Source organism: Musca autumnalis, unplaced genomic scaffold (genome assembly GCF_047663935.1).
Source record: "Musca autumnalis isolate F117 unplaced genomic scaffold, ASM4766393v1 scaffold_4, whole genome shotgun sequence".
Taxonomy (NCBI): Eukaryota; Metazoa; Arthropoda; class Insecta; order Diptera; family Muscidae; genus Musca; species Musca autumnalis.
Genome location: NW_027411977.1, coordinates 179,951,858 through 179,970,929, shown reverse-complemented (window position 1 = coordinate 179,970,929; position 19,072 = coordinate 179,951,858). Strand labels below are relative to the sequence as shown.

The 19,072-nt window shown below is 33.4% G+C and overlaps 1 protein-coding gene across 1 annotated transcript; it reads left to right on the top strand.

Annotated features, from left to right (window-relative positions):
- Positions 1-236: 236 nt before the first annotated feature.
- Positions 237-18,703, top strand: LOC141401733 (uncharacterized). The gene is made up of 5 exons (XM_073982132.1): positions 237-725; positions 794-909; positions 980-1,138; positions 17,842-17,979; positions 18,048-18,703. The coding sequence occupies exons 1-5, from the start codon at positions 645-647 to the stop codon at positions 18,613-18,615; spliced, it is 1,062 nt and encodes a 353-aa protein (XP_073838233.1). The 5' UTR covers positions 237-644; the 3' UTR covers positions 18,616-18,703.
- Positions 18,704-19,072: the final 369 nt, after the last annotated feature.

Genomic DNA, 19,072 nt, shown 5'->3' with positions numbered 1-19,072 from the left:
TATTTTGAAAGAAAAATATATATTATAGATATATGGTAACCTCTATCATATTCTAATAATACAATTTTTCAAATATTTTAAAACGGCGTGGTAGCCACTGAAAACATTCTGTGGTTGCCTCTAATAAGTAGTATTGGAATTATACTGTACCTTTGTAGTATAGTATCAAATATTGTCTGTGTGTAATTATAAAAAATATACGTTTCTTATTGAGTAAGTGGGTATAAAAGCAAGTCAAAGTGACCCAATTTTGAAATTTACTCGCAAAGTGTCATAGTTTTAATATTATAAAATTTCCATCAAATACGTTGATCGAATTTTCCAAAAACCCCCGATATTTTTATCACAATATCTGTCAGAAATTAATAAAAAAAATTTTAGTTTTTTTGTATGTATAATGTATATGAAATCATAAAAATAAGAAGTATAATATTTTATTAATATTATTATTTTCTTAATGCAAATATTATGCTGAGAGCTGTTCATCAAATTCGTAAATCCCAATGCCCATTAATATAATACAGAAATAAATTTTGCTGTTCAATGCTCTGTACTGTAAATGATACTGATAACAAGGTTAGACTTGCACTTGTGATTATTCCGTCGTCAGTATTGTGCAATTTGTTGAAAGTAAAACATTACAAATGAAATTATTTATTATTTTATTTATTGTGCTTGGAATAAATGGAATCGTATACACCGACCAACCAGACAAAGATTACTATGTAAGGATCTTTACAAATTTTTACAATAAACATAAATTTTTATAATAATTTTTTTCACTAATAAACAGGATTTGAGCGACAGTACAGAACATGTGATTGTGGTAGAACTTCTATTAAAACAATTGGCTGAGTTGTCTAAAGCTACATCAAAAATTCATACGAAAATTGAAGATCTAACTATAAGGTATAACGTAAATTGCACCACTGTAGACATTATGTTATTAATTTTCTATGGGCATTTACTTTTCGAACAGATTCAATGATGTTGAAAAGAAGTACGGCGACATCAGTCAACAATTAAATTTGATTTCAACAGAATTTGCAAATGCTAAAGTAGAGGCCTTAACAAAACTTGAAGATCATGAACAACGTATAGATACATCTTCGAAAAAGTTAGCAGTTTTTGATGGAAGGTATGTAACATCTTGAAATATTTGCCCTACACCCATCTCTTGTTGCTTGGAAGTTCCGAAGCCGACAAGAATGACACAGTTTTTGTTCATGAAAAATCAAAACAATTTTAGTCATTAATGGCAAAAAAGACCATTCATACGTGCAACGGGAAATATTTTTTTTTTTTTTGATAATTTTTATACCCTCCACCAAACTATAGAGGTTATAATTACACTGTACAACAAAATTGATTTTTTTTTTAAATTACAAGAAACCCCGCACATATTATGAAAGTGAACAGAAAAAAGAAGACACGTATATCGGCGTTTTAAAAGTTTACGTCGGGAAGTAACTTAATTAGGCGTGGAAAGTTCCGCCCATTTCTACAGTTTTTAAAATATTCGACATCAGATTCAATATTAACTGCAATATTACTGACAACAATGCGCTGTATCTTCTTGGTCCCTTGTTTAAAAACGTTTAAAAACTCCTTTAAAATGTGATCGTATCAGATCAAAAAATATTGGCCTTCAAAGTTGATTTGCGTGGAAGCTGTGGCTATATTTACGTTAAAAAATGGGTAAAAATGGGTTGAAGCCAACATGACTTTTTTGTTTTCTCTCGATTTGTGATTAAACCACATTTTTCCCGATTTTCCTGTCAAAGTGAAAGTAGAAGCCAACTAAATAAGGATCATCCCACCAATGTATAACTTTTCAAAATTTGATCTGCGTCTACCATTAAATGATGCTGACATTTTGAAGCCAGATTTTAAGTGTTTTTTGAAATTTTCTTATAATTTCGTTCCGCAAACAGGTTTTTGAAAAAATCATATATAGGAATGAAGAACTCACGATTCTGATTTATTTGATATATGTGTCGTGAATGTAGCCTCCACAGCTTCAGAGAAATCTGTATCGAAATACGAAAATTTTGTGCGAACAAATTTCTAAAAATCATATATTTCGGGTCTAATTTGTACAATTGGCATTCTATTTACTCGTACTTAATTGCAAATTTTAGATTTTTACGTTGCGGATCTAATTAATCTTTACTCGTGAAATTCCATCTACTAAAACGCGAGATACGAAAAATTCCAAGGTAGGAAAATCACCTAAAATTGTTTTCTAAAATATCGCGCATTTTATCGCGTATTCTGGGGGCCGTTTCCACTGCAATGAAAAATCTAGTACAGCATCTTCGTTTTCGTGGAAACAGAGATTAAACCACATTCTATTTACTCGTACTTAATTGCAAATTTTAGATTTTTACGTTGCGGATCTAATTAATCTTTACTCGTGAAATTCCATCTACTAAAACGCGAGATACGAAAAATTCCAAGGTAGGAAAAATCACCTAAAATTGTTTTCGAAAATATCGCGCATTTTATCGCGTATTCTGGAGGCCGTTTCCACTGCAATGAAAAATCTAGTACAGCATCTTCGTTTTCGTGGAAACAGAGATTTAAAAACTTCACTGATAAGTGAGCTACATTAATTTTATCCCAAAAGATAGTGGGTGATGCTACATCCACTGTTCCTGATTGATCGCCTTGAAATAGATATATATCGATGTAGACTTTCGTGGTGACACTGAAACTGGATGCGGAACAAAATTTATTGTACCTTGCTCAAATTAGAGATGTTTTATAGGGTTTTTAATGCTTAGATGCAGCCAATGATACATCTAAGCGTCCAAGTGTTATTTCGAAAAATATATACAAATAAAATTATATGGTCTTGCTGTACATGACAACCACATGCGGACAAAACGATTTTGATAATTACGCGATTTAAACATATTTTAATAATGCATATAAGTTAAAGTTTATTTGAACTCTATTTCCGTTTAAGAAGTCTAATGATTTATTTCAACAACCCGATAACTTTCCTCAATGAGAAACCTTCTATGTGAATGTAGATAAAGCAAAATCCGCCCATTTTCTTGGGAGTTTCAAGAAAAATGAAAGAAGTACTCCTATAGAATTTTTCCAATATTTTCAACTCTAGAATGCATGTGAAAACTATAATACCAAACCAAAATTTGTTTTTTGTAACACAAATATGTGCTTATTTTGGCTATAATATCCTAGCTACTATCCCGATGATTATAAGTTTGGTCTCATTTGATTCCCCGTGAAGTCTTTCTTTAAAAATGTTACCTTTTTGTCATTTTTTCATTTGTAAATGGACCTATATTTTCAAAAAATTCGGATTACATTTAAAATTTTGTCAATTTTTTTTAAATTCCGCGAATGCTGCGTAACATTTTACAAATATTATGCAATCTTCTTAGTGACGTCACTTCGTGATAACTTTTTAGTGACAATTGTGCTCAATAAAATAATTAGCGTTTTCATAATAATTTTTTCTTAAAAGCAGAAGTAAAACCGCGATAACATTTGTCCGCAACAACCAAAAATTTGCTCGCGAGCGGATTTGTACTGGGGAATTTTTTCTTAACCTACATATGTACCAAAAATCGTTAATGTAGCGCGAAAGGAAAAAATTCAATTTTTTGGAAATGGAATATGAAATAATTGGCAACATTTCCCATATATCAAGAAAATATATCGTCTGCTCCGTCGGAAAAGGTCGTAAGTCCCTCTCAATAAATTTTTCAGGAGGAAGAAAAAACATTCCAGCGCTTTCTGTATTAAAGATTTTGTTATAGTGGTAAAGGCAGTATTCTTCGTTTATTTATTCCGCTTCAATACCTGTACTTTGTTTGATAAAATTCCGTCGCGTTTGGGAGATAATTGGATGTCTTTGGACTTACGACCTTTTCTTGTACGGTTTTGTATTTTTCTAGGGACTTACGACCTATTCCTACAATTTACGGACGTTTTTAAAAAAAAATATTTATACTTTACTAAACAATGTGGAAATGGTATTATAAGTTTGTTTTGTCCAATATTCGTGTAACATCGCGAAGTATTCGTCGTCGACCCCCTCCCCTTGCCATTTTTTCATATCTTGATGAGATAAAGCGATCTAGCTATGTGTGTCCGTCCATCCATTAACAATTGTAATAAAACTCCAGGCTTCTATTTTGGACTGATCATCACGAAATTTTGTGGAAAGGTCGGGTTTCGACCAGAAGTGACCCCATTAGATGTTGGTTATGATCGAAAGGTGTGAAATGGACCAAACCCGCAATTTTTACCCGACTTTGTAGCTGCCCTGTAGATCGCAGTAATATTTAGATCGGAGCGAAATTTTAAGAATGTTTTGAGTTTAAGACAAAGAATAAGCTTGCAATTTAACATGGTGATGAGATAAATATTAGCGGGTTTAATGGACAAAAACTTTTGGGTGAAATCTTATATATAAAAGACAATGCGTGTATGTTCCGCATAGACTCAAAAACGGCTGAACCGATTTTTTTTTTTTTTTTTTAAAATTTCAGAGAATATACAAGGAACAACAGAGGTGAAAATTGGTTTTATATTTTTTTGAATTTCGGAGGGGCGGGGACCGGCCCTATTTTTTAAACAAGTAAAAAAGCGTTAAGTTCGGTCGGGCTGAACTTTTCATACCCTCCACCATAAAATATTCTGAACTAAAATGGAATAATTAGTTTTCATTCCTGTCCCCAACTTTAAGTGGGTACGATAAAATGTCAGATAATGTACAAACATAAAATGTTTCATTCGGTAGGCCCTTTTTATGGTGCCTATATCTAACTATGTATGTTGACAGTTTTTGTGGGCTAGAAATTGGGAGGTACCGTTATACAGGGATTATAGTAAAACATGGACCTATGTTGACAGTTTTTGATGGGAGCCTTTAATGTTAAATAACTCCTAATTCGGTTAAAAATTGTTGCTAGAATCCTCAAAATACCGAAAATCGGTACATAACGTGGGAACTTCAAATGTCATTAACAGCTAGTTCGGAGGTATGTGGGCTATACGAAAATATGAACTTAAATGAACAATTTTTGTTGGCTTTTAAATTTCAAATTACAGAAAGTTCGTAAAAGAAATAAAGCTAAGGTACGGAAAATCGAGAGGTTTGTTTTGTGGCTATACCAAAACATGGACCTACGTTCGGTTAAACATTTTAAGTAAAATCCTCAAAGTACCGAAAATCAGGAAGTATCGTTATATTGGGGCTATGTTGAAAATTGTTGATGCAGATGTGTGGTGACCACTACAACCTTCAAAAGTCAAATTACAGTTAGTTCGGTTAAAAATTTTAGCTAAAATTGCCAATTACTGAAAATTGGGAGATACCGTTATATGGGAGCTAAATTGAACATGGACTTATGTTGACAATTTTTTATGGAGAGGTGTTGTGACCACTAAGAACTTCAAATGTCAAATTACTGCTAGTTCGGTTAATATTGTAGTTAAAATCATCAAATTACTGAAAATCGGTATGGGAGCTTTATCAATACATCGACCTTTCTTGACAATTTTTGGTGGAGAGGTGTGGTGACCACTAAGAGTTTCAAATGTCAAATGTTCAAATTACGGATAATTCGGTTAAAACTTGTAGGTAAAATTCTCGAAATACCGAAAATGCGTTATATGGGAATACCGAAATCCGTTATACCGAGGTACCGTTATATGGGGCTATACCAAAACATGGACCTACGTTCATAATTATTTCGAATATAAGTTTTTTTGTCACTAAGAGCCCTAAATATCAAATTATAGCTAATTCGGTCTAGAAATGCGACTTAAATCGTCAAAATACCTGAAATCGGGCGGTAACGTTATATGGGGGCTATTCCAATACATTGATCTATGTCCACTAGTTTTGTTATATAAGTTTATTGACACTTAAGAACCCTAAATGTCAAATTATAGCTAAATCGATCTGAAAATGTAGCTAAAAACGTCAAAATACCGTAAATCGGGGGGTACCGTTATATGAGGGCTATACCAAAACGTGGACCTATGTCCACAACTTTTGTTATATAAGTTTATTGACACTTAATAACCCTAAATGTCACATTATAGATAAATCGGTCTGAAAATATAGCTAAAAACGGCAAAATACTGTAAATCGGGGGGTACCGTTGTATGGGGCTATACCAAAACGTGGACCTATGTCCACAACTTTTGTAATATACGTTTATTGACACTTAAGAACTCTAAATGTCAAATTATAGCTACATCGGTCTGAAAATGTAGCTAAAAACGCCAAAATACCGTAAATCGGGGGGTACCCCTATATATGGGGCTATACCAAAACTTGGACCTATGTCCACAACTTTTGTTATATAAGTTTATTGACACTTAAGAACCCTAAATGTCAAATTATAGCTAAATCGGTCTGAAAATATAGCTAAAAACGGCAAAATACCGTAAATCGGAGGGTACCGTTGTATGGGGGCTATATCAAAACGTGGACCTATGTCCACAACTTTTGTAGTATACGTTTATTGACACTTAAGAACCCTAAATGTCAAATTATAGCTAGATCGGTCTGAAAATGTAGCTAAAACGCCAAAATACCGTAAATCGGGGGGTACCGTTATATGGGGGCTATACCAAAACGTGGTAGCTCCATTTTTGTGGATGCTAGAGTGATTACCACAGACGGACGGACGGACGGACGGACGTGCACAGATCGACTTAGAATTTAACCCTGATCAAGAATATATATCACCAATATTTTTGAAAATTTAACATAGCTGAAGCCAAGTTTTACCCTTTTAGAACACGCGACTTTTGATTGTATATTATACAAATTAAATATTTTTGGATAAAATGAAATTTTTTTGTACGTGGCAAAAAATATTGGCCTTAAAAGATAATTTGCGTGGAAGCTGTGACAATATTTATGTTAAAAAATGGGTAAAAATGGGTTGAAGCCAACATGTCCTTTTTTGTTTTCTCTCGATTTGTGAGTAAATCACACTTCTCTCGATTTCCCTGTCAAAATAAAAGTAGAAGAAAACTAAATAAGGATCATCTCACTAATGTATTACTTTTCAAAATTTGAACTGCTTCTACCATTAAATGATGCTGACATTTTGAAGCCAGATTTACAGTGTTTTTTGAAATTTTCTTCTAATTTCATTCCGCAAACAGGTTTTTCAAAAAGCCATATATAGGATTATAGAACTCGCGATTCTGAGTTATTTGATATATGTGTCGTGAATGTAGTCTACACAGCTTCATAGAAATCTGCATCCAAATGCGGAAATTTTGTGCGAACATTTTTCTAAAAATCACATTTTTCGGGCCTAATTTTTACAATTGTCATTCGATCTCCTCTTACTTGATTGCACATTTTAGTTTTTTACGTTCCGGATCCAATAAATTGTTTTTCGTGAAAATCCGTCTTCTAAAACGCGAGTTACGAGAAATTCCAAAGTAGGAAATTCACCTAAAATTGTTTTTGAAAATAATGCGTATTTTATCGCGTTTTCTGCGATTCGTTTCCACTGCAATGAAACAACTAATACAGCATCTTCGTTTTAGCGGAAATAGAGATTTGAAAACTTCACTTATAAGGGAGCTACATTCATTTTATCCCAAAAAATAGTGTGTGATGCTACATCCACGGTTCTTAATTGATCGCCTTGAAATAGATATATATCGATGTAGATTTTCATGGTGGACACTGAAATCGGATGCGGACAAAAATTGTATGCACTTTGCGCAAATTAGCGATATTTTATAGGTTTTTTAATGCTAAGATGCAGCCGATGCTACATCTTGGGGTCCAAATTATATTTCGAAAAATATATACAACTTAATAGATATGGTCTTGCTGTACATGAAAATCACATGCGGACAAAATGATTTTGATAATTACGCGATTTACACGTATTTTAAAATTCATATAAATTAAAATGGGTTATTTGACCTCTATTTCCATTTCAGAAGCTTTGAGATATATCCTCATCAACAAAATTACCTTCCCTAATGGGAAAGCTTTAATATGAATGTCAATAAAGTAAAATCCGTCTATTTTATTGGGAGATTTAAGCAAAATAAAGGAAGTATTCCTATAGATTTTTCTAATATTTTCTACAACATAATGCATGTGAAAAAATATTTTTTCAAACAAAAAATTATTTTTTTACCAAAATATGTGCTTATTTTGGCTGTAACATCGAAACTATAACACCAATCTGTATGATTGTAGTCTCATTTGATTCGCCGTGAAGTTTTTATCCACAACAAATTTTTATGTAGTTTTATGACCACTAAATCGGCCTTAATTTTGAAAAAAGTTGACTTATATTCAATAATTTATCAATTTTATGTACATTCCGCGAATTCTGTGTAACGTTATGCAGTTATTATGCAATCTACTCGCTGAAGTCACTACGAGAGAACTTTTTTGTAACAATTTTGCTCATTAAAATAATTAGCATTTTTATAATATTTTCTTTCTTTAAAAGCGAAATAAAAGCGCCATAACTTTTGTCAGCAACAACCAAAAATTGGCTCGCGACCAGATTCGTACTGGGAATTTTTTTCTTAACCTACATATCAAAAATCGTTGATGTAGCGCGAAAAAAATGTATCCTTTTTTTCTGAAATTGAATATGAAATATTTGACAATATTCGTGATATACTTTATAGGGTCGCAAATGAGTATTTCAATGCGTTACAAACGGAAAAACAAACTTAATATACCCTCCATACTATGGTGGAGGGTATAAAAACGCTTTTTTGCAAAAGTTATGAAAGAATCCGAAAATTAATTTCAGAAAATTAATTTGCGAGGCAACGGTTGTTGAATCTCCGACCCTAAGTACTTATTCCATGTAATTTTCAGATTATGCAGAGGGATGTCCCTTGGTGGAAGGAGGCTAAATATTTTGATGAATTTCGGAGGAGCGGGTTACACCTGTGCCCTATTTTTAAAATGCGCTATATATAAAACTTACGAACGATTCCGTTTCCCCAATCCTGGGTACATATTTTAGCAATAAGACCCAACCACTCACACTTTCTTGAATATGCTACAAATCAATGGAAATACCAGATGTTATGCTTTGGTCTTATTGGAAAGCAAGTGTTTAGATAAGAAGGCAACATATCGATAGCTATAGTTTCATCAGGTATATAAGATACAATATAAGAAGGTGGACACAGTCGACATGCCTCAAGTCATCAGTTATTTGGCGGTATGTTAAAATTGCATATCGGCACCAACATTTCTGAAGAACTTTATACCCTCCACCATAAGATGGAGGGTATAATTAAATTTGTCATTCAGTCTGTAACATATCGATATATTCAGCGGAGACCCTATAATTTATATATATATTCTTGATCAGAGTAAAATTCTAAGTCGACATAATCATGACCGTCTGCCCGTCTTTTGAAATTAAGCTACAGCTCGCAATTTTTAAGATAGATCTGCGTAATTGGGTATAGAAGTTTCTATTACTTCTAGGATGTTTGGTATTGACGCCTTCATACGGTACCTACAGATTTCCGGTATTTTGAAGATGTGGCCTCAATATTCCTCCGAAATGGCTGCAATTTGGTATTTATTCTTCGTTTGGGGTATAAAACTTCATATAGCCTCATAGAATGGTGCCTTCCGAACTGCGGTATTTTGAAGGTTAGCCACATTGTTTTACCGAAATTGCTGAAATTTGCTATTTAGTCTACTTCATAAACGAAAGGAAACTAATTGAAGTAAAATTTAATACAACTCATGGTGGAGGGTATAACAAGTTCGGCCTGGCCGAATTTAACGACGTTCTTACTTGTTATTGATATTCACTTGAATATCCCAACTAATTTGCGATGCAAAAAAATTTAATTGACATAAGAAAAGGTAAAATAAACTGTTTCAAGGACCAGCAACGTGGACCGGTTCGGCTAATATTTAATATAAAACATGACACGTTGTACTTACGACCTTGTATTTTTGCCTTACGACCTTCTCCTTCAATTAAATTTCATGATTAATTCCGTTAATGTACGTGGTTTCTTAGCTACATTGTAATCCCAAATAGTGTCCTTTTTTGTTTTCCCAAGTATTTCCGCCCCAACTCCCTGCATCTTTTGTTTTTGTCTGCAAATCATGTAGTAATGTTTTCCTGCGTTTAGGAAGTTTATCATCAGAGCTTTCAGAATCACCGTGAAAACCATAGGGAAGTAGACCCATGACACCATCGTCTAATTCCATTCCAAATTCATACTGCTCTTTGTTAGTAAAAACCATGATGTCTTCTTAGTTTAATAACATTTCAATCAATTATTATTTTAGAATCATTTAATAATATAAACATTGCACTAACCCGTCCGTTAGAAGGTATTACTTTATTGGATTCAGAATACAATCTAATCTCGTTGTGCGAATAAATGCCCCTAGATAAACCACAAATTACCGCTTGATAAAGTTAAGTAAGATATACGACAGTGAAAACAGTAAAATTTTGATTTTTTTACAAAGGCTAGTTCTTTACATTGTACCCCAACCATGGATGACGTTAAAATATATATCTGAACTACATCAACTGTAGTATTCTTTTAAAGTATACATTTTCCTGTGGACTTACGACCTTTTCGTACTCAAATTTGTACGTTTTGTGGACTTACGACCTTTTCCGACAAGGGCAAAACATAAAGAAAAACGCGACATACTACCATTTTCTTTGTATCATACGACGTGTTTTGACTTGTACTATCATCCTGTAACAAAAACGCGATTTCCAAAAAAAGTGGACTTACGACCTTTTCCGACGGAGCAGACGATATACATCAAATTTGCCAACAAAGCACCCAAATATTGATACCCTATACCACAATGTGGAAAAGGGTATTATAAGTTTGTTTTGGTAAAAATTCATGTAACACCGCGAAATATTCGTCGGAGACCCCCAATGTGGTATACCAATCTTCATATCTCGACGAGATAAAACGATTTTGAGATGTGTGTCCGTCCGTCTGTCCATTATAAATTGTAAACACGCTCCAGGCAGCAATTATGGACCGATCGTCACGAAATTTTGTATGGAGGTCGGGTTCAGATCAGAATAGATCCCTATTCTTATTGGTGATGATCGTGAAATATTTAGCGGGTGAAATGGACCAAAAACATAATATTTATCCAATTTTCTAGCGGCTCTGTAGGTCTCAATAATAGTCCGATCAACGCGTAATTTTAAATAAGGTAAGAGTATATCACAAAGGAGAAGCTTGCAAGTTGAGATGGCGATCAGATAATATTTAGAGGGTTAAATGGACCAAAACTTTTGTGTGAAAATTGTGAACATTTTTAATATACAGCTTATATCTTAATTCCTGGAAGTGACATCCCGGACAAGTGAGATATATTTGAAAGTGGAATCCTTGACCTTTCAATTGATGCCAATTATGTTGGTGTGCATGATCAGATAACAAAGTTACAGCCTAATATATTCCTTTATCTGTTTGTAGTGTAATAATAAACCCGCTAGAAATCGCAATTATACATCAATAGTCACGAAATTTTGCACCGGGTAAGAGTATAGGTCGAAAAAGATGCCTACAATTTTGAATGATGATCTGATATTCTTTAGCGGGTGAAATAGACCATTACTTTTGTATGAAAAATATAAACATTTTATTTTTGGTCGATATTTTAATTCCTTGAGGACATATATATTTCGCAAAGTAGCCTACATATGGGAAAAAAACTATTGACCTTTCCTCTGATGATAATTGAAATAAAGTGTTTGCTAGATAAAAGGCCTACTGCCTAATATATAATGGGTTCTGTGTAGAGAACCACGTTTTTATCCCATGCTACATATTGTATCTCCAAAAGTTTATGTAACACCACGAAATATTCGTCCTAGACCCCTTATTTGGTATGCCGAAATTCATATCTCGACTAGATAAAGCGATGTGTGTCCGTCCATTAAAAATTGTAAGCAAGCTTAAGGCCGCAATTATGGAACCATTGTAACAAATTTTTTAAGGAGGCTGGGTTCGGGCCAGAATAGAGATGATTAGTTTTTGGTGATGATCGTGAAATGTTCAGGGTATGAAATGGACCAAAAATAAAATTTTAACCAATTTTGTAGCGGCTCTGTAAGTCAAAATAATAACCCGCAATATTATAAACAAAGTTTGAGTTTATGATGAAGAAGAAGCGTACAAACCAACTTGAAGATCAGATAATACTTAGCGGGTTAAATGGACTGAAACTTTTGTGTGAAATTGGTAACAATTTCAATAACAACGGAAGTAGTAGTACTACATAAGTGGGTTTCATTACATTTTAGTTTGTGTGAACTAAATTTTCCTTTCCTGCTACAAAAATGTCTTTGTCATGCTAGATAACTTTTTGGTTTTGGTCATAAGTACTATAAACTAAAATAACGTCATCAGGATAAGTCATAGGTTTCTGACATTGAATGTGAAAATGCGGGGATAGTCTACGGCTGTTGTCCAGTGAATATATCTAACATACGAGTCCTAACATCCATGATTTTGGCATGGTTTTAAATACTATAATGATGGCAGCTACTCCTGCTTTGGCTGGTTAATTTATTTATAAGTATTATATATTACATCTCTGATATTTGATAATTAAATTTTCACAATCATTGAAAAGAAGTTCCGTGGAGAGCGATTGTCCAGGGATAGTGGTATAGGGTATCCCATGTTCGGCTCCGTCTGACTATAGACTTTTCTTACTTGTTTTTGAATAAATTTGTCTTGCTCTTTTTTCGAGTTGATGCATGAAAGTAACATGAAATTTAAGTTTAGACGAAAGGTGTTAAAAGAAGAAATATTCTACACAATTTCACTCTAAGTCCCAGAACAAACTGAATATCTAAGTAAAATACTTTGTTAAGAAAATGACGTTACACAATTAGATATTATAGGTAGAAATTATTTGTTAAACTTTTAGACTTTTAATTAAAATTTATTCCATACTGAGTTTAAACCTAAAATACTTCACTTTTTGGGGATTGTGTCAAAAGAAGAAATGTTCCAAGTAAATTTCATTATGAGTGTTTGAACAAAAGAAATTTGTAGCTATAATATTTAACATCTCCAGAAGCTTTCGCTCTTTATATATGATTTTGGGCCATATTCTACCCTTTTTATTCACATTTTCGTTATCTGCGATCACAAAATATATTTTATTGATGTTTTTCATAATAAATTCTTTCAGAAGTTTATGTGAGCTCGATCCAAACTGTTTTTGAAATATCTATGGTGAATATATATAGGGAAAATATTGATAATCCATATCGGACTTTGTAAAATTACGTATTTTAGTACTATAAACTAAAATAACGTCATCAGGATAAGTCATAGGTTTCTGATATTGAATGTGAAAATGCGGGGATAGTCTACGGCTATTGTCCAGTGAATATATCTAACATACGAGTCCTAACATCCATGATTTTGGCATGGTTTTAAATACTATAATGATGGCAGCTACTCCTGCTCTAGCTGGTTAATATTAATTTTTTTAATTTATTTTTTTTTTTTTTTTCATAAAAAGATACCTCGCAATGCAAAGATTCCAAGGAATCTGATGTCGAATATTTCATAATCTGTAGAAATGAGCGGAACTTGCCACGCCTATTTAGGTTTCTTCCCGACGTAAACTTTCAAAACGCTGATACACGTGTCTTCTTTTTTCGGTCCCTTTTCATAATCTTGTAATTATTTTTTGTGTTGTACAGTGTTATTTATATTTGTCATACCCTTGGTAACACATCGAAATATTCGCCGGAGATCCCATAAAGTATATATATTCTTTATCAGCATAAAATTCTGAGTCGATATAACTATGTCAGTCTGTCTGTCTATTGAAATCAAGATACGGATCCCAATTTTTAAGGGTGAGCTTTATAATTTGGTGTGGAAGTGTCTATCACTCCTAGGATGTTTGGTATTGATATTTCAATATCACTGTGCAACATTTTTAAGACAATCTTGTGCAAAGAATTTGAACTGAAGATTTGTTGAAAGTACAGACCCAAACGACAAAATACCCTAGTTGGGTTTTGTTGTGTCAGATCCAGCTCCGATTTTATGGCCCCATCTAAATATGGTTAAATATTGAGTTTTTAAAGAAATTTAGGGTTATATCACTGAAACCAATGCGAATCTTCTTCTGACCTCTTAAGCAAATTTGTAGATAAGGATAAGAGTAAAATATTTGAAGAAATAATGAACTGGAAAAACTACATTTATTGCCTCAAGTTTCAAAATATATCTAAAAATGCCATAATTTGTATACATTTCGCACCATATCTCCAAAACTGTTAATTTCTTAAGTTCTTAAGGTTTCTGTTGGAAAAATATCCGCCGGAATGTAATACACAACTCTTCAGAACATGCTATTGTTGTAAAATGCCTCTATCACGTTATTTTCACTATATTTTTCAAGGACGATTTACTAAATATAATGTAGTGAACTCCGAGATGCGAGAATAATCTGTTGGTGTGAACTGTGTTTGAAATAGATGCTGTAAAAGATATGATACCAAATACCACTGAAACAACATGAAATAAGCATTTTAGAGTTTCACAATGTTCTGAAGAATAGATTAGAACATTATTTGGATGATTTTTGCAAAAGGCTACTTGGTTCAGCTCTTAATAGATTAACTGATACCGACCAGAAATTATGTAAAATTTTCTATATTTTATCGATTTAGATGCCCTAGATGAAGTTTCTCTTATATGGTCTGTTTATTAGATAAGTTCAACTACAAGGGCTACAATATTGCTAAAGACAGCAAGGCCAACTTCTCATTCGTTTCTGAGATAAAGGCCTGATAAATGCAAAAAAGTGTAGTTTCAGCCCGGCTTAAATGAGCCCATAAAATCCGAACTGGATCTGTCAGGACCAAACCCAACTGGGGTTTTTGTAGTCTAAATATGGATGTATAAAACTTTCCCCCAGAAATTTATTGGTATAGGTCCACGGGTTCATATAGCACCCAAAGAATGGTACCTCCCGATTTTCGATATTTTGAAGGTTTTGGCCACAATAATACACCGAAATGACTGAAATTTGGTAGGCTGTAAATACCAAATGTCAGTTATTTCACTATGTCGAAAGAAAATGAAAACGAAAGAAAAGCAACTAAACTCGTGTATGATTTGTATACCCCACTCCACAACTTGGGAAGGGTATTATAAGTTTGTTTTACTAAAAATTCATGTAACACCGCGATATATTCGTCGTAGATCCCCGATTTTGTAGCTGCTCTGTAGGTTGCAATAATAGTCCAACGGGAAATTTTAAAAAAAATTTGAGTTCATGACAAAGAAGAAGCTTACAGTATTAGAAGATGATCAAAAAATATTTAGCAGGTTAAATGGACCAAAACTTTTGTGTGAAAATTGTAAAAAAATTTAATGTACAGCCTGTATCTTTATTCTTGGAAGAACCAGTTCGGCCCAGCAAGTGTTATTTGGAAGATGAACTCTTGATCTTTACATTGATGTCAATTATGTTGACGTAGGTGGTCAGATGTCAGAGTTACAGCCTAATGTATAAAGGTATCTCATAGTACGTAATGTATTATAATCACGAAAATGTCGTAGTTAAAGTTCAATGCTAACATAATTTTGCACGAGGTTAGAGTTTAGGTCAATGAAGATACCAATAACTTTGGCCATAACTTTGGTTATGAAAAATTTTAAAATTCAAGTTTTAGTCCATATTTATTAAATTTCTGGAAGTATATTTCTACCAACTAGCTGATATAGACAAAATTAACTCTTGATATTTTACTTTCTGTTATTACAATAATGCAGCGGTTTGATAATGGAACTACTCCCTGATATACAGTTGGGTTTCTTAGTTTTTTGTTGTGTGTAAAAACCTAGATTTTTATTTCGCTTTCATTATTAAGAAGTTGTCGCTATCATGGTGGAGAAACCACGACAGAGAAATTCCACGCTTTAACATTCAAGGAAATCGGAATAATCTAGGTGATGCTGAAGGACTTTAAATTTCTGTATAATTTTTGATTTTGCTCAAACATAATGTTATTTCTCGAAATTTTGGTGCCTTAAGTATAGCGATCCTAATATTTCGCGTAAATAAAACTAATTAAGATATATAAACTATAATGATTACGACTGTCACACATGGATAAAACAACTCATTCGTAAATTCTTAGTCCTGAATTTGGGAGAAAAGTTCATTCCATTTCTTATTGTGTATCATGTCCTACCCCACACTGTATGGAGGGGATAATGTTTGTTAAAAAATCATGTAACACCTCGAAATACTGTATCCAGACACACATTTGGTAGTACCGATCTTTACATAATTTGTGTAGAATACACATTGTAGCTCTGGGACCTTCATTTAACGCTGGGACCTTCTAGTAATGACAATGTACAAAATTCTATGTATATATGACCGGACTGCAGCCACAAGTCGCAATCATGAAAACGAAATTCCGCAGAGATATAGCGCCCAGATATTGTTGTCAGGGTATCATATGGTCAGTCCCGTCCGTCTATAGTCGTTTCTTACTTGTTAAAGAAATATATTTTTTCCCATTCTACAATTTGTCATTATATGACGGTAAAGAAATTGTCCGAATCGTGACAAAGAAAATTCTAGATTTCCATTTATCTACAGCGAATTAAAGTTTTTATGCTACTCTGTGTTTAATGTTTTTATGCTACTTTTGGTTTTATTCAATAGTAAATATTGGTCCCACTTGGCTTTATATGTTTGTCGGTCCATATGTTCATTATAAATTGTTATGAAAATTTATTCTTATCCGCCAAAAGATCATGCAAAAGTAGTGGAGTAGGGTATCAAATAGTTGGCCACGTCTGACTATAGTCTTTTCTTACTTGTTACATTTTGTATTTGTTTTAATTCAAACACAAAGTCAATATTGCCATGAAAACCAAAGTTTAGGTGTTTTTTGTTCGCAATCATTTTCATTTTCTTTCGACATAGTAAAACTGGCCCTTAGTCGTTACTTGGGATATAAAACTTTCCATATGCAATTCGTCGGTATAGGTTCACACCTTCATATAGCCCCCATAGAACGGTTGTGGCCTCAATATTCCTCCGAAAAGGCTGAAATTTGGTATTTAGTCTACGTTAGGGGTATAAAACTTTCCCTCAGAAATTTTTCAGTAGAGCTCCATCCATGCCTTATTATTGTTCCCATAGTACGGTACCACCCGATTTTCGGTATTTTGAAGGTTTTGGCCGCAATATTCCACCGAAATGTCTGAAATTTTGTATTTAGTCTTCATATGAAATTTGTCGGTATAGGCGCACGCCTTCCTTCGTATAGCCCATATAGAACCGTATCTCCCAATCTTCGATATTTTGAAGGTTGTAGCCTCAATATTCCTCCGAAATGGCTGAAATTTGGTATTTATTCTTCGTTAGTGATATAAAACTTTCCCCCAGAAATGTGTAGGTACAGGCACATGCTTTAATATAGCCCCCATAGAACGGGACCTCCCGAATTTCGGTATTTTGAAGGTTAGCTACATAGTTTTACAGAAATTGCTGAAATGTTGTATTCAGTCTTCTTCATAAAAGGAAGGAAAGGAAATTAATTGTTCCGTTTTACTTTAATACAACTGGTAGTGGTGGGTACAACAATGTAACGCCTTTCTTACTTGTTAGCTATAACTTGGTTAAAGAATATTTATCAAATTTTCCCAAAGTGTCTACAAATACCGATATTTTACGTAAACATTATGTTATAGCCCATTGTTTCAATTAAATATTAAAAAGTTTAGCACTTTGTTTAATACTTATTTCTTTATTTTTCATATATTTTACAGTATTGCGGACATTAAGCAAGTGCTTAGCACATCTGCTAATCAAGTTTTAACTTTCAAAAATGACATTTCAAAAACCTTAAAGGATCACAATGGAGCACTACAAAAGTTGGAAAATGATATCCGCCAGTATAAGGAAAGGTATTTTTACATAGTAAATTGTTCATAACTAACAATAATAACATTTGCATTTTATGTTAATATTTTAGGCAAGAAAATCAAATTAACAATTTATGGGAGAATGGATCTCTAGAAAAGAAATCAAATTGGACAGTTATTCTACGCCGAGAAGATGGTTCAGTAAATTTCAACCGCAATTGGTTGGAATATAAACACGGATTCGGGAATACAAATTCTGAGTTCTTTATAGGGATGGAAAAGCTTCATAATATTACTTCGAATGGTTTGCCCCATGAAATGGTTATCACATTAAGAACTTTTGACGGAAATCAGACTTATGCCAAGTATGATAATATTGTTATCGGCAGTGAGAAAGATCAATATGAGCTAAAAGTTTTGGGTGTCTATAGCGGTGATGCTGGTGATTCCTTGAGACATCACGAGGGGGAAAAGTTCACTACCATTGATCGTGATAATGACAATGATGCTAAACGTAACTGTGCTGAGGTCTATAAGGGTGCATGGTGGTATTTCCAGTGTAATCCAAGTACGCAACTGTTTGGTCCATATGAAGGTCATAAACTTGGACTGCGTCTACGTTGGAGTCTTGATAAGATACATGAGTTACAATTTGTTGAAGTTAAAATTAAGAAGTGAAAATGTCGTTATATATAAATAATAAATTACTAAAATAAATAAAGAGAAACTTTAGCTACATTTAAAGGGAGTTCTCAACAACCCAAAATAACTTTAGAATAATATTGTAATACTCTAACCTTAACAGGAGTCATAAGCATGAAACAAACATGAGGATTCAACCCTCCGTTGGACACCTGAGTCTAGCCAGGCTTTTTCATTTTATTTTGCATTTTAAGCTGGGTTACAATAAATGAATGGACCTGTGATTCCAGGTAGCTTCATGACATTTTCTTACCTTTCCGACGAAAGAAACATGAAGTCAAAAGGATCACCAGAAAAGGAGCTGCAAGGATTTTTTTGACATAAATATCACATTCGTAACACATGAGTCTGGCCAGACCTCACCGATTTTTATTGAAAAATTTCCTATTTGAAAATATGAATGAAATGAATCTTTTATTAAATCTGTCGCATT